At 53.5% G+C, this 13,750-nt stretch overlaps 1 protein-coding gene across 1 annotated transcript; it reads left to right on the top strand.

The window, feature by feature from the left end:
• The first annotated feature begins 41 nt into the window (after window positions 1-41).
• Window positions 42-13,611, top strand: SLC44A4 (solute carrier family 44 member 4). Its single transcript, XM_033864033.2, has 21 exons — window positions 42-75; window positions 1,688-1,736; window positions 2,203-2,276; window positions 2,411-2,489; window positions 3,440-3,539; window positions 3,622-3,747; window positions 3,903-3,963; window positions 5,495-5,579; window positions 5,663-5,746; window positions 6,023-6,258; window positions 6,348-6,447; window positions 6,951-7,043; window positions 7,313-7,415; window positions 11,297-11,550; window positions 11,623-11,717; window positions 11,837-11,940; window positions 12,052-12,125; window positions 12,334-12,404; window positions 12,503-12,597; window positions 12,713-12,797; window positions 13,391-13,611. The coding sequence occupies exons 1-21, from the start codon at window positions 42-44 to the stop codon at window positions 13,507-13,509; spliced, it is 2,121 nt and encodes a 706-aa protein (XP_033719924.1). The 3' UTR covers window positions 13,510-13,611.
• The last annotated feature ends 139 nt before the right edge of the window (window positions 13,612-13,750 follow it).

Genomic DNA, 13,750 nt, shown 5'->3' with positions numbered 1-13,750 from the left:
TGCCAGGTCTCCCAGGCTCCAATCACTCTGGAGACTGAGCCATGGGGGGAAAACAGGACCAGAACGAGGTCTACGGTGAGGCTGGGGGCGAGGCTGGGGTGGGGGCCCAGGACCTGGCGAGGGAGGGGAGGCCTGCTCCGGGGAACGGTGGCTGGGCCGGCACCAGGGAGAGGAGCTGAGGGGAGTCGTGGTCCCTGAGGGGAGGGCCCAGGAAACAGCTGATGGAAGGAGACAGAGTCAGGGTCCTCAGAGGAGGATGGGGTGCAGGGGCTGGGAGCCATTGCTGAGGGGCCTTTGGGGTGTGAAGCTGGGGTCTGCGTGAGGAGGGGCGCTGGAGTCCCTGGGACGAGGGGGTGATGCCACGCCTGGACTCTGGGCCCCTCAGGACAGGGCCCTGGGAAGCAGAGCCTGAAGGAGGCAGGGTCAGGGTCCTGAGCAGAGGAAGGGGCTCAGGGGCTGGGAGGAGTGAGCTGGGCTCTGGGCCGCTGTCAGGAGGGACAGCTTGGGGTCCCTGAGAAGGAGGCGGACTTTCAGCCTGGACTCTGGGTCTCTGAGGGGAAAAGGCGCTGGGGATCTGCCTGCCGGGGTCTGTGAGGAGTGGCGGCGGAGGGGGTTCTGCTGGGGGTCCCTGAGAGGAGTAGGGGCTGCAGATCTTGGTGGAGAGAGAGGGCTGGGGACCAGCCCCCTGGGTTCTCTGCTAGGAGGGAGTCTATCTCAGAGTGGGTTAGGAAGAGGGGCAGCAGAGTTCTGGGGCTCCTGTGAAGGGTAAGGCCTGAGGAGAAGGAGCGGGCAGCCTGTCTCCAGCATCTCTGTGAGGGGCAAAGGCTGGGGGGCTGCCCCGAGGGGTCCTGAGGACAAGGGCAGGGGGCAGGGGGGAGGGGTCTACAGGGAGGGGGAGCTGGGACCAGCCTCTGGGATCCCTTTGAGCAGTGAGGGCTAGGGAAGGAAGGAACCCCAGGGGAGGGACCTTCCAGAGGCGAGGCTTGGTCCGAAGGGAGTAGAGGAGGGAGCAATGGGGACACTCCACAGACTTCCTGGAGCAGCTTTGGGTCAATCATCAACATCGCGTCTGAGAACCACGGAGGGACAAGGGTCCAGAGCACCTGGGAGAATGGACCGCACCCCTTTCCACGCTCTGGCTCGGCCCTCTGTCCTCCCTCCTCCCCGCCCACACCGGACCCTGGCTGCCTGGCCTCACTTCCTCCCTGTGTGTACTCAGGGAGGACCAGGAACAGGACGGGCCACAAGCTGCCCGGCTCAGGTGTCACCCTGACTGCTCTACCAGAGACTGGCAGTAGCCTGGGGACTAAGCTCCCTTCCGGGTGGGGGTCTACAGCGCCCCCCGCCCAGTCCCTGCGGGAATCGATGACTTTGGCTGAGGACCTTGAGGTGTGACCCGTAAATGACCCATAAAAAGCTGCCCTTTCCCCTCCCTCCAAGGCCGCCCGGTTGGAGTTCACAGTGATCAGTGCAGCTGCTGACCAAGCCTTGCTCCTACCTTTCCTGTTCTCTACTTTCCCCTCCTGCCAGCCCTGCCCCTGTCTATCTCCCTCCAGACTCCTGAGGGCCAGGTAGGACCCTGGTGCAGGGTAGCTCCTGCTGTGGGGAAGGGTCTGGAGGGACTGGAAATGGGGGGAGAGACCCCTCTCAATGCCTCACTCTCCACACTCCTCCCCTTGCCCTTCAGGGAAACCAGCCAAATATGACCCCTCCTTCCGAGGCCCCATCAAGAACAGGTGAGTTCTGGGCGCTGTGCTGCTGGGCGGGGGGGGCGGATGGGGGCGGTGTCTGGGTTTTGCTTCGTATTTGCTGAAATATTGGTAAGAAACTTGTGAGGAAAAAACCTCCTGCCCCAGGAGGGTGGTGGCCCTGGGGAGACTGTTGTGAGTGGAGGGGCCACAAGGGGGCCTCCCGGCTGCTGGTGATGTTCTGTGTCTTGGCCTGGGAGCTGGCTACACAGGCATGTGTCCTTTGGGAAAATTCATCCAGCTGAACACTTCTGAACTGTGCCCTTTCCTGTTTTAAACTTCAGAAGAAAGTTTACCCACCCAGAAAAAGGTTTTCTTAAAGAGAATAAAATGAAAGCTACCTATGCCTACTTTCCAGCATCCCCCAACTCTCCAAAGCACGACTCCTCCAGACCATGCTACCCCCCCCTCCCCAGCATCCCCTCTCCAAAGGTTTCCCCCATTTCTCTCCAAGGAGCTGCACAGATATCATCTGCTGTGTCCTCTTCTTCCTCTTCATTCTGGGTTACATCGCCGTGGGGCTTGTGGGTGAGTTTCTGGCAGTGCAGAGCTGGGCAGTGGCTGGGGGACATTATTGTCCCAAGGAGGGACCACACCCACAGCCTTTCCCTCTTAAGTCCCTGCCGCACTCCAGTGATTCATCTGTGTGTCTCTGTCTCCAGCCTGGGTGTATGGAGACCCCCAGCAAGTCCTCTACCCCAGGAACTCTACTGGGGCCTATTGCGGGATCAGGGAAAACAAGTGAGTATGAAGGCAAGAAGAGGGGGCAGGAGGGAGATGAGATGGGGGATGGGTAGGGGACCACTCCACCTCAGCCTCCCTGAATCTCACCAGTCCAGGCCACGTAGAACAGCCTCCACTGCTGGCCAGTGGCTTCTGAATCCTCCTAGAATTAGGAGGCAGCAAAGAGTCATGGTTAAATGCACAGGTTTTAGGGTTCAGAGATGGTCATTTGAATCCCCAACTGGGCTAAGTAAGTTCTGGTTTGTGACCTCCGGCAAGGTACTCAATATCTCTGAACTTTGATTTCTTCTTCTGAAACACAAGGATGATTCCAGAAGCAAGGCTATCAGTCCCAGCATGCAGGAAACGTTCAGTAAATAATAAAAGCACTAACCTTTATATGGCATTCCAGGCAGGCAGTGTACTCTACACACACAAACTCATCTAAACCTTGTGAGGTAGGTGCTATAATTTTACATGTGATGGAACTGAGGCAGTGAGTGGTTAGATGACTTATTCAAGGTCATAAAGCTGGCTCCAGAGTTCAAGCTCTTAACCATTTTGTTAGCAGTGGAGATGCTGAATTACTCTGGGCGATCTTTCAGGTGTCTCCCATACCTCCCCAGCTGAGCTGAGCTTCCAGAGGCCAGGAACTGGGCCCATTGCACTCTTTTTTTTGTTTTTTTGGTGTTTTTTTTGCGGTACACGGGCCTCTCACTCTTGTGGCCTCTCCCGTTGCGGAGCACAGACTCAGCGGCCATGGCTCACGGGCCCAGCCGCTCCGCGGGATGTGGGATCTGCCCGGACCGGGACACGAACCCGTGTCCCCTGAATCGGCAGGCGGACTCTCAACCACTGCGCCACCAGGGAAGCCGCCCATTGCACTCTTGAGGCACAGCCCTGGCAGTCCCTCTCTTTCCCCAAGGCTTGACCAAGCCCTTATGCATACGCTTCCTTCTCTCCTACAGAGATAAACCATATCTCCTATACTTCAACATCTTCAGCTGCGTCCTAACCACCAACATCATCACGATCGCCCAGAATGGCCTGGCGTGCCCCACACCCCAGGTCAGAGTCTGGGACCTGCCTCTGTCCCCAGATCTCCCCCAGGGTCTGGATACCAGCCCCTCAGCACGCTCTCTGCCCCCAGGTGTGTGTGTCCTCCTGCCCAGAGGTCCCATGGACTGTGGAAACGGACCAGCTCTCACAGTCGGTTGGGCAGGTCTTCTATGCAGCAAATAGGAACTTTTGTCTGCCAGGGGTGCCTGGGGACATGGTGAGTGCTGTTCCCAATGTCATTGCTAAGGAGGGTCCATAATGAGGGAGGGTGGGAGGGGGAGTTGGGTAGATGATCGTGGTGATAGAAAGGGGACTCACTCCTTCATCTTGCTCTGTGTCTGTGTGTCTGTCTGTCCTCCCCCCACCCTCCAGCAAGTGCTCCAAAGCCTGAGACAGGAGCTCTGCCCCAGTTTCCTCCTCCCTTCCTCTCCAGGTGAGAAGCCACATTCCTTCCTCAGACATCATCCAGTCCTAGATTTTTTTCCCTCAAACAAGGGAACCAGGCTCAGAGAGAGGCAAGTCACACAGCTTGTCTGTGACAAAATCGGAATGAGCACCAGGTCTTCGTTTTTTTTCTCTGCTGCAGGACCATCCTACAGTCAGATCACCAGTGCTTATTATGTACCTGCTGTGTGCTAGGTACCGGGGACAGGTGAAGCGAAGATGAAAACTGCTCCCTTTTGGACTACATCCTAGGTGGTGAGATCAGAGATGTTCAGGAAGCGATGGCATGAGATTGCCACGAGAACATACGTGGGTGAATGTACACACATGCATTTATGTGAAGGCACAGGAAACAGACTGGAAGGAAGTTCACCCAAATGTTAAAGTGACTGCGCTGGGTGGTGGCATCACAGTTGACTTTTTTTTTTTTGCTCTTTTTCCCAAATTTTTTTTTTTTTTTTTTTTGTGGTATGTGGGCCTCTCACTGTTGTGGCCTCTCCCGTTGCGGGGCACAGGCTCCGGATGCACAGGCTCAGCGGCCATGGCTCACAGGCCCAGCCGCTCCACGGCATGTGGGATCCTCCCGGACCGGGGCACGAACCCATGTCCCCTGCATCGGCAGGTGGACTCTCAACCACTGCAGCACCTGGGAAGCCCTTAAATGTTATTTTTAATAGAAAAAAAAATGTAACTATAACATGAGAAAAGATATCCAGCTCTCAGTAGGTACAATAGGAAGTATCTCCAATGAGTGCTCCAGGGTCAGATAGATCTGGATTTAAATTCCAGCACTTTCCAGCTGTGTGGTCTTAGGAAAATGACTCAACCTCTCTGAGCCTTGTTTCCTCATCTTTAGAATGTAAATGCAAAGCAAGTCTGCCTGGCAAAGCTGTTGTGAGGGTCAAGATAAATGGCTCTGTAGGCACATAATAGGGGCCACAGGAGATAGGGGTGGGGCCAGAAGGCTTCCTGGAGGGAGTGAGATGGAGATGGAGCTGAACAGGGCATCATGGATGGGATTTCTGGAGGAGGAAGCACAAAGGTACAGAGGGGAAGGGAAAGTGGCTGGGCTCAGACGATGGGGCCTTAAAGCCTGGCCGTGAGCGTGGGCGCTCTCCAGGGCAAGGCATCTGGAGGTGTCTGGGCAGCAGAGTGACCTAGAGCCCTGGAATGCCAAGGTCCGGGCTGTGCCGTGTCTCCCGGGCACTCTGGCAGGGGCTGGATTGAAGGGTGGCAGGGGTGGGCGTGGAGGTGCTGTAAGAGGCAGGCCAGAGGACAGGAGGGTCTGAACCCAGGCAGTGGCAGGGTGGGCAGGAAGGAGCATTAAGAGACAGTGAAGGAAGCATGGGCTCCTGGGCCAGGAGCTCCCTTTCGGCTGTGGAATCAAGAGCAGCCCTCTGAGTGGGGCAGAGCCCTTCTCAACTCTGTCCCTAAGGGCACGACGGGCTGGGGTGGGGGCCAGAGACTTTCAAGACAAACTCTGGGCCCTCCCACCCAGTCGCCCGGTTCTCTCCCTCCAGCTCTGGGGCGTTGTTTTCCATGGTCCAATAGTACTGTGCCTGAGCTCCCAGGGATCTCCAACACGTCCATCGCCCAGGGCATCAGGTGGGCATTCCCTTGCCCCTACATCTCTGTCCCGCTCCCCCTTCCCACTCACAGCCCCATCTGACTCTGTCTCTCCCCACCAGTGGTCTTCTTGACAGCCTCAACGCCCGTGACATCAGTGTCAAGATCTTTGAAGACTTTGCCCAATCCTGGTATTGGATTCTTATGTGAGTCACCACATTCCCCTGCTCTCTCGTCCTTCCCTTCCCCCGACTCTGACCCTCTATCCCTTAGCCCACCGTCTGAAACAGAGCCTTTGGGCAGGGGAGGTGGAGCCAGAGCTCAGAATGGATCCCAAGTCCAACAGGATTTATAAGAGAAAGCGTGTGGGGGGGTTCTGATCTGGGGACATTGGGGTTTGAGGTAAGGTATTTGGGGGCCTCTGAAAGGGGAAAGGTATGGGGGATGTGGGGTGACCCTCACCTATGTTTCCCTGCCCGCAGTGCCCTAGGCGTGGCTCTGGTCCTGAGCCTGCTGTTTATTCTGCTTCTGCGCCTGGTGGCCGGGCCCCTGGTGTTTGTGCTGATCATAGGGGTGCTGGGCGTGCTGGCATACGGCATCTATCACTCCTGGGAGGAATACCGCGTACTGCGGGACAAGGGTGCCTCCATCTCCCAGCTGGGCTTCACCACCAACCTCAGCGCCTACAGCAGCGTTCAGGAGACCTGGCTAGCAGCCCGTGAGTGCCCTGCCCACCCATGAACCACCAGCCACCCAAGGGCTGCCCTGGCCATGACCCAGGCCACTCTGCCCCCTGTCCACCCTCAGTGATCGTGCTGGCCGTGCTTGAAGGCATCCTGCTACTGGTGCTCATCTTCCTGCGGCAACGGATTCGCATCGCCATCGCCCTCCTGGAGGAAGCCAGCAGGTCAGGGCCCATGTGGGAAGGAGAAGGGGCAGAGGGCAGGGGGGTGGGCCCAGGATGGGAGTGCTGGAAAGGTGGCAGAGCACTGGAGGAGAAAGGCAGCATAGCACAGTGATTAACATTGCTGTGCAGCTTGGCCTTTCTGCACCTCAGTTTAACCATCTGTAAAATGGGGGTAATAATAGTTCCTACCTTGTAGGGTTTTCATAAGGATTAAGTTAATTAGTGTCTTGTCAAGTGCCTAAAACATGAAACAAGCCCTTACTCACCCTGAAGCTGCCCCTGGTGGCTTCTCTGTGGCTCTAGTTTCCTCTAACGTCCCCTTGAGCCTGATTTATTCAGTTCAGTTCTTTTAGGGAGCTCCTGCTATGTGCCCAGCCTTAGGGGGAAGGAGCAGGCCCTGGAGAGGGCAGAGGTGTGGCCTGTGCCAGGGTCGGCACCGTGAGAGGATGGGTGGGGACTGGGGGGGCTAGCTTCACTCGTGTACTGCTCTCATCTCCCTGCAGAGCTGTAGGACAGATGATGTCTACCATGTTCTACCCGTTGTTCACCTTTGTCCTGCTGCTCGTCTGCATTGCCTACTGGGCCATGACTGCTCTGTATCCTTTGCCCACATGACTGGGCCCTCCTGGAGCCCTTGGGGGTGGAGGGCAGGGCAATACTTTTGTAGACAGTATGCCTTAGTGTGATTGGAAGAAGGCACCCCTTCCTCCCAGCAGACACAGCCCCGCCTTGAAAGAGCAGGCACAGGCTGAATCTCAGCCCCTCTGTGCAGTGAACAACCTGCTCAAGCTCCTGGGAAGGGGTTGCTGAGGAGGGGAACTGTGGAGGCCCCCGTGTCACCATGCTTTCCTTGACTCCCCTCTGGGTACCTGGCCACATCTGGGCAACCCCAGTACGTGTTCTGGGCGCCCAACATCAGCTTGTCCGGCTGTGAGAATGTGCCAATGAATACATCATGCAACCCCATGGTGAGGATTTGGGCTGGATGTGGAGGGGCACCAGTAGGGCTGAGGGGACCTTAGAGAACAACTGGTTCAAATCCCTCATTGTGCAGAGGAGACTGAGGACCAGAGACGGCAAGGGGCTCACTCACGGGTCACAGAGCAGGCCCCTAGCAGAGCCAGAAAGGGAGTCTGTCTGCAGACTCCAGATCTCCCGCTGAGCCACCCATTGTGCTGCAAGAGGATGCGTGCTGTGCCCAAGGGCAGGACCACGCCCTGGGGCAGGTGGATCTCAGAACTTCTCCATCCCTCCCCAGGACATTCCTCTGCCTAGAGAACCATTAACCACTTCACCCTTTCAGTCTCAGTCTGCTCACCTGTAAAATGGAGATAATCTTAATATCTGTGCCTCAGCATGGCCGTGGCCGTGGCCGAGAAAATTAAAGGACACTGGGCACATGAAAGTATAATGGCTGGCACCTGATAAGAGCTGATAACTGTAGATGGGTTTTGTTTAGGTTATCTTTAGTTAGGCTTCCTCAGAACACACTGTTCTAGGCGATAAGCAGGTGGGCTCCCTGGGGGCCTGGGAGAGTAGCTGCTACCCCAAACTCTCCCCTGTGATGTTCCCAGGAAGTGAGGCTGCACTGCTGGGTATTTACTGTCAAAGCTTTCATGTGGCCACCACATCAGAACTGGGACCATGGGCTGTGCCCACAGGCGTCAGCCCCACTCTGAAAAAGGAGAGGGAGGTCGTTTACATTTAAGAAGGACCCATTATGTGCCAGGCACTGGCTATACAAAGCCCCAAATGAAGTACTTCTTGCTTTCAACTTGCTTATGCCCTAGCGGTGGGGACTGATGCAAACCCACAATTACATACAAAGTGGAAAGTGGTTATAAATTCTTGTTATAAAATTTCAAACAGAGCAGTCCCTCCCTTAGGAAGCTTGCACAAGCCTCTTAGATGGCCTCATCCACCAGAGGGCAGACAGCAGAAGCAAGAACTACAATCCTGCAGCCTGTGGAAGGAAAACCACATTCACAGAAAGATAGACAAGACGAAAAGGCAGAGGGCTATGTACCAGATGAAGGAACAAGATAAAACTCCAGAAAAACAGCTAACTGAAGTGGAGATAGGCAATCTTCCAGAAAAAAAATTCAGAATAATGATAGTGAAGATGATCCAGGACCTCGGAAAAACAATGGAGGCAAAGATGGAGAAGATGCAAGAAATGTTTAACAAAGACCTAGAATTAAAGAACAAACACCTAAAAAAAAAAAAAAAAAAGAACAAACACCTAGAAGAATTAAAGAACAAACAAACAGAGATGAACAATACAATAACTGAAATGAAAAATACACTAGAAGGAATCAATAGCAGAGTAACTGAGGCAGAAGAATGGATAAGTGACCTGGAAGACAGAATGGTGGAATTCACTGCCACAGAACAGAATAAAGAAAAAGAATGAAAAGAAATGAAGACAGCCTAAAGACCTCTGGGACAACATTAAACACAACATTCACATTACAGGGGTCCCAGAAGGAGAAGAGAGAGAGAAAGGACCCAAGAAAATATTTGAAGAGATTATAGTCAAAACTTCCCTAACATGGGAAAGGAAATAGCCACCCAAGTCCAGGAAGCCCTCCAAGTCCATCCATGTTGCTGTAAATGGCAACATTTCATTCCTTTTTATGGCTGAGTAGTATTCCGTTGTATTTATGTACCACATCTTCTTTATCCATTCATCTGTTGATGGACACTTAGATTGCTTCCATACCTTAGCAATTGGAAATAATGCTGCTATGAACATTGGGTGCATGTGTCTCTTCCAATTAGTGGTTTTGGGGTGTTTTTTTTTCAGGTGTACAGCCAGAAGTGGAATTGCTGGGTCATATGGTAGTTCTATTTTTAGCTTTTTGAGACACTTCTCACACTGCTTTCCACAGTGACTGCGCCAATTTACTTTCCCATCAGCAGTGTACAAGTGTTGCCTCTTCCTCACATCCTTGCCAACATTTGTTGTGTTCTTTTTGATGATGGCCATTCTGACAGGTGTGAGGTGATATCTCATTGTGGTTTTGATTTGCATTTCCCTGATGATTAGCGATGTTGAGCATCTTTCCATGTGCCTGTTGGCCGTCTGCATTTCCTCTTTGGAAAAATGTCTATTCAGTTCTTCTGTCCATTTTTTTTTAAATATATTTATTTATTTATGGCTGAGTTGGGTCTTTGTTGTTGTGCGCAGGCTTTCTCTAGTTGCAGCAAGTGGGGGCTACTCTTCGTTGAGGTGCTCAGGCTTCTCATTGTGGCGGCTTCTCTTGTTGCAGAGCACAGGCTCTAGGCGCGCGGGCTTCAGTAGTTGTGGCGCACGGGCTTTTGAGCACAGGCTCGGTAGTTGTGGCGCACGGGCTTAGTTGATCCGCGGCATGTGGGATCTTCCTGGACCAGGGCTTGAACCCATGTCCCCTGCATTGCCAGGCGGATTCTTAACCACTGTACCACCAGGGAAGCCCCGTTCTGCCCATTTTTAAATCAGGTTGTTTGTGTTTTTCATGTTGAGTTGTATGAGCTGTTTTTACATGTTGGATATTAATCCCTTATTGGTCGTATCATTTGCAAATATTTTCTCCCATTCAGTAGGTTGTCTTTTCATTTTTTGATGGTTTCCTTTGCTGTGCAAAAGCTTTTAAGATTAATTAAATCCCATTTGTTTATTTCCTCTGCTTTAAGAGACGAATCTGTGTTTTTTACTTTTTATTAGGGAAATTTTCAGACACACACAAACATGGAGAATCCCTGTACTCAGATTCCATAACCTTCAGCCTTCTGTTCTTGTTTCATCTATTTCCCTACCCATCCCCCACCCCTTGCAATTTTAAAAAATTATTTGTTTATTTGGCTGCGCTAGGTCTTAGTTGCAGCACGTGGGATCTTCATTGTCACGTGCAGGATCTTCATTGCCATATGCAGGATCTTCGTTGCAGCATGCAAGATCTTCAGTTGCAGCATGCAGACTTCTTAGTTGCGGCATGCGGACTCTTAGTTGCAGCATGTGAACTCTTAGTTGTGGCATGCATGTGGGATCTAGTTCCTTGACCAAGGATTGAACCTGGGCCCCCTGCATTGGGAGCATGGAGTCTTAACCACTGGACCACCAGAGAAGTCCCCCGTGCAATTTATTTTTCTTGAGTTTTTTTTTTGTTTGTTTGTTTTTGCGGTACGCAGGCCTCTCACTGTTGTGGCCTCTCCCGTTGCGGAGCACAGGCTCCGGACGCGCAGGCTCAGCGGCCATGGCTCACGGGCCCAGCCGCTCCGCGGCATGTGGGATCTTCCCGGACTGGGGCACGAACCCATGTCCCCTGCATTGGCAGGCGGACTCTCAACCACTGCGCCACCGGGGAAGCCCTCGAGTTTTTAAAGGCAAATTCTGAACATTGTGCCATTTCACCTTTAAATATATCGGGATGGATCTCAACAGATAAGGACTTTTAAAAAGCATAACCACTACACCATTATCACACCAAACAAAATTAATGGTTCCTTAGCATCATCTGATACCCAGTCTGTTCAATTTTGCTAGAAAGTGCTTTGGTTGAAGTTGCAGAGGCTGCTCTGGGAGGGGACAAGCTGTTCAAGTGCAAAGGAGAGCTAGGCATTGGTCACACTGCCTTCATACCATTAAGGCTTGGTCCACACGGCCTGGGAGCTCTTGTGCCGTCCAGAGACTGGAGACTGAAGGAAACTAATTACACTCACACAATAGGCAAGCTGAACCCTGTCTGAACCCAGAGATGGATCTCCTGGAAGGAATGGGCTTCCCCAGTTCTGGGGAGGCTGTTACCACCCTCTGCTCTGGGAAGGCAGGAGCTGGTTGGGAATGAGCCTCCTCTGCCTGCCTCCCCAGGACCAGCCGGTGAACTCCTCCTGCCCAGGGCTGATGTGCGTCTTCCAGGGCTACTTGTCCACAGGCCTAGTACAACGTTCTCTCTTCAACTTGCAAATCTACGGGGTCCTGGGGCTGTTCTGGACCATCAACTGGGTGCTAGCCCTGGGCCAGTGTGTCCTGGCTGGGGCCTTTGCCTCCTTCTACTGGGCCTTCCACAAGCCCCGGGACATCCCTACCTTTCCCCTGAGCTCTGCCTTCATGCGCACACTCCGGTAAGCCTGGGGCAGGGGGCTGGGAATTATGAACCCGGGAGTCCTCTGACTACCTCACTAACCCCTGTGCAGTTACCACACCGGGTCGCTAGCCTTTGGAGCCCTCATCTTGACCCTGGTGCAGATAGCCAGGGTCATCCTGGAGTACATTGACAACAAACTGAGAGGTGAGTCGAGGTTGGGGGCTGGGCAAGGCTAGGCTGATCAGCTGGACCCTTGGGCGCTGGAGCGGGGGCGGTATGCGGTCAGGGGCCAGTGCCCAAACATGAGCCCTCCTTACCCCCAGGAAGCCAGAACCCTGTGGCCCGCTGTATCATGTGCTGCTTCAAGTGCTGCCTCTGGTGTTTGGAAAAGTTTATCAAGTTCCTGAACCGCAATGCATACATCATGGTGAGCCCACTACATGAGCAGCCCCTTGCTCTGGGGGCCCTGGATGCAGGTCTCCTACCCTGGCCTAGGTAAGCTCACCACAGGTAACCCTGAACTTTCCACCTCACCCAGATTGCCATCTACGGGAAGAATTTCTGTGTCTCAGCCAAAAACGCCTTCATGCTGCTCATGCGGAACGTTGTCAGGTCAGGCTGTGGCCCCCCACCTCCGTGCTCTCCCACCCATAAGCATGCTGTGCTCAGAAGGGCCTTGAGCTGGGTTTAATCTCTGCTGCCTCCATCTTGAAATGTGAACAGTTTTTGTTTTGCATCTGTCACGGCCAATTATATAGCCAGTTCTACTCCCACCCCTGCCAGGCCTCTTACCCCCAACCTACCCCAACTCCTTGTACAGGGTGGTCGTCCTGGACAAAGTCACAGACCTGCTACTGTTCTTTGGGAAGCTGCTGGTGGTTGGAGGTGTTGGTAAGGACCAGGGCAGGGAGTTACAGAGGACAGGGGTGCTGGGCAGTTTAAGAGGTGACCTCAGAGGAGTGATGCTGACCTCCAGATCTCTCTCACAGGGGTCCTGTCCTTCTTTTTTTTCACCGGTCGCATCCAGGGACTGGGTAAAGACATTGAGAGTCCCCAACTCAACTACTACTGGCTGCCCATGATGGTGAGTGACACCCCCCAAACCCCCCAGCCCCACCCTCCACCCCACCCCATCCCCGACGCCCGCTTCACCCTCCAACTCTCCAAAGGAACCCTAAGGGAAACCTTGCCTCTTGCAGACCTCCATCCTGGGGGCCTATGTCATCGCCAATGGCTTCTTCAGCGTTTTCGGCATGTGTGTGGACACTCTCTTCCTCTGTTTCTGTGAGTCACACCTCTACCTCCTCTCCTCAACTTAAAGGTACCAGATCATTCAGGCTTTTCTGGTGCTTCTAGAAACAGCGACCTCGTGAGTTACAGGAGCCAGAGGCTCTTCTAACATCCTCAGGGCAGGTGTTTGGGAAGAAAGGAGGGAGTGAGCTCCCAGGCTCCTGGGCTCTCCCAAGAAGGAACATTCCAGGGGAGAGGACTCTGGTATCTTCCCCTAGAAAATCTGGGAAAGAAGTTAGCCACAGGACTCTTCCCAGCAGGTGGCTGTAGTGAGTGGGGATTTTCTCACCCTACTGTATGCGTTCATTCAGGGTTTCATGTGTACCGGGCTCTGCCCTAAGCAACTGACATGTGTTTTTTCCGTTAATCCTTATCACGCTGTGAAATATTTTTGACACCCCCCCCCACCTTTACAGATGAGGAAACTATTACATAACCTACCCAGTAGGTTGCAAAAACTGCCCCCCAAAATCAGCCCGTGGTGGCGCAGCCTGGAAACCAGGGAGCTGTCTCTTAGTCCCTGGTTTTCCCGGGGAGTGGGGTTGGCTCCCAACAGTGCGCTCTTATGAGTCTATGTCGTGCCATAGTGGAAGACTTGGAGCGGAACGACGGTTCCGTGGACCGGCCCTACTACATGTCCAAGGCCCTTCTGAAGATTCTGGGCAAGAAGAACGAGGTGCCCCCAGGAGACAAGAGGAAGAAGTGAGAGGCGTAGCTCTGATCCAGGACTGCACGCCGCCTGTACAGCCTCACAGCCTCAACCCGCCTTCCAGATCTCGATTTTGTAGTAAAAAGATTTTATTAAAAGACTGATATTTTGTTTTCTCAAAAACTCTGGGACTTTTATTTCCTCCTACATGCTGCTCTTTTTAACCTCGCCTGGCTCTTTAAAATAGATCCCGCCCCTATGACGTGACCCAGGTGCCTCGACCAATCAAAAGGCTCTT

Source organism: Tursiops truncatus, chromosome 10, assembly GCF_011762595.2.
Source record: "Tursiops truncatus isolate mTurTru1 chromosome 10, mTurTru1.mat.Y, whole genome shotgun sequence".
Lineage (NCBI taxonomy): Eukaryota > Metazoa > Chordata > Mammalia > Artiodactyla > Delphinidae > Tursiops > Tursiops truncatus.
This window is presented reverse-complemented; position numbering and strand designations above follow the sequence as displayed.

Bases quoted from the DNA above. Each gene is read 5' to 3' on its own strand.
- SLC44A4 (XM_033864033.2), top strand. From the start codon at position 42: ATGGGGGGAAAACAGGACCAGAACGAGGTCTACG. The intron at 5,580-5,662 runs GTGGGCATTCCC...TCTCCCCACCAG, and splicing joins TCCATCGCCCAGGGCATCAG to TGGTCTTCTTGACAGCCTCA. The intron at 7,416-11,296 runs GTGAGGATTTGG...CTGCCTCCCCAG, and splicing joins ATACATCATGCAACCCCATG to GACCAGCCGGTGAACTCCTC.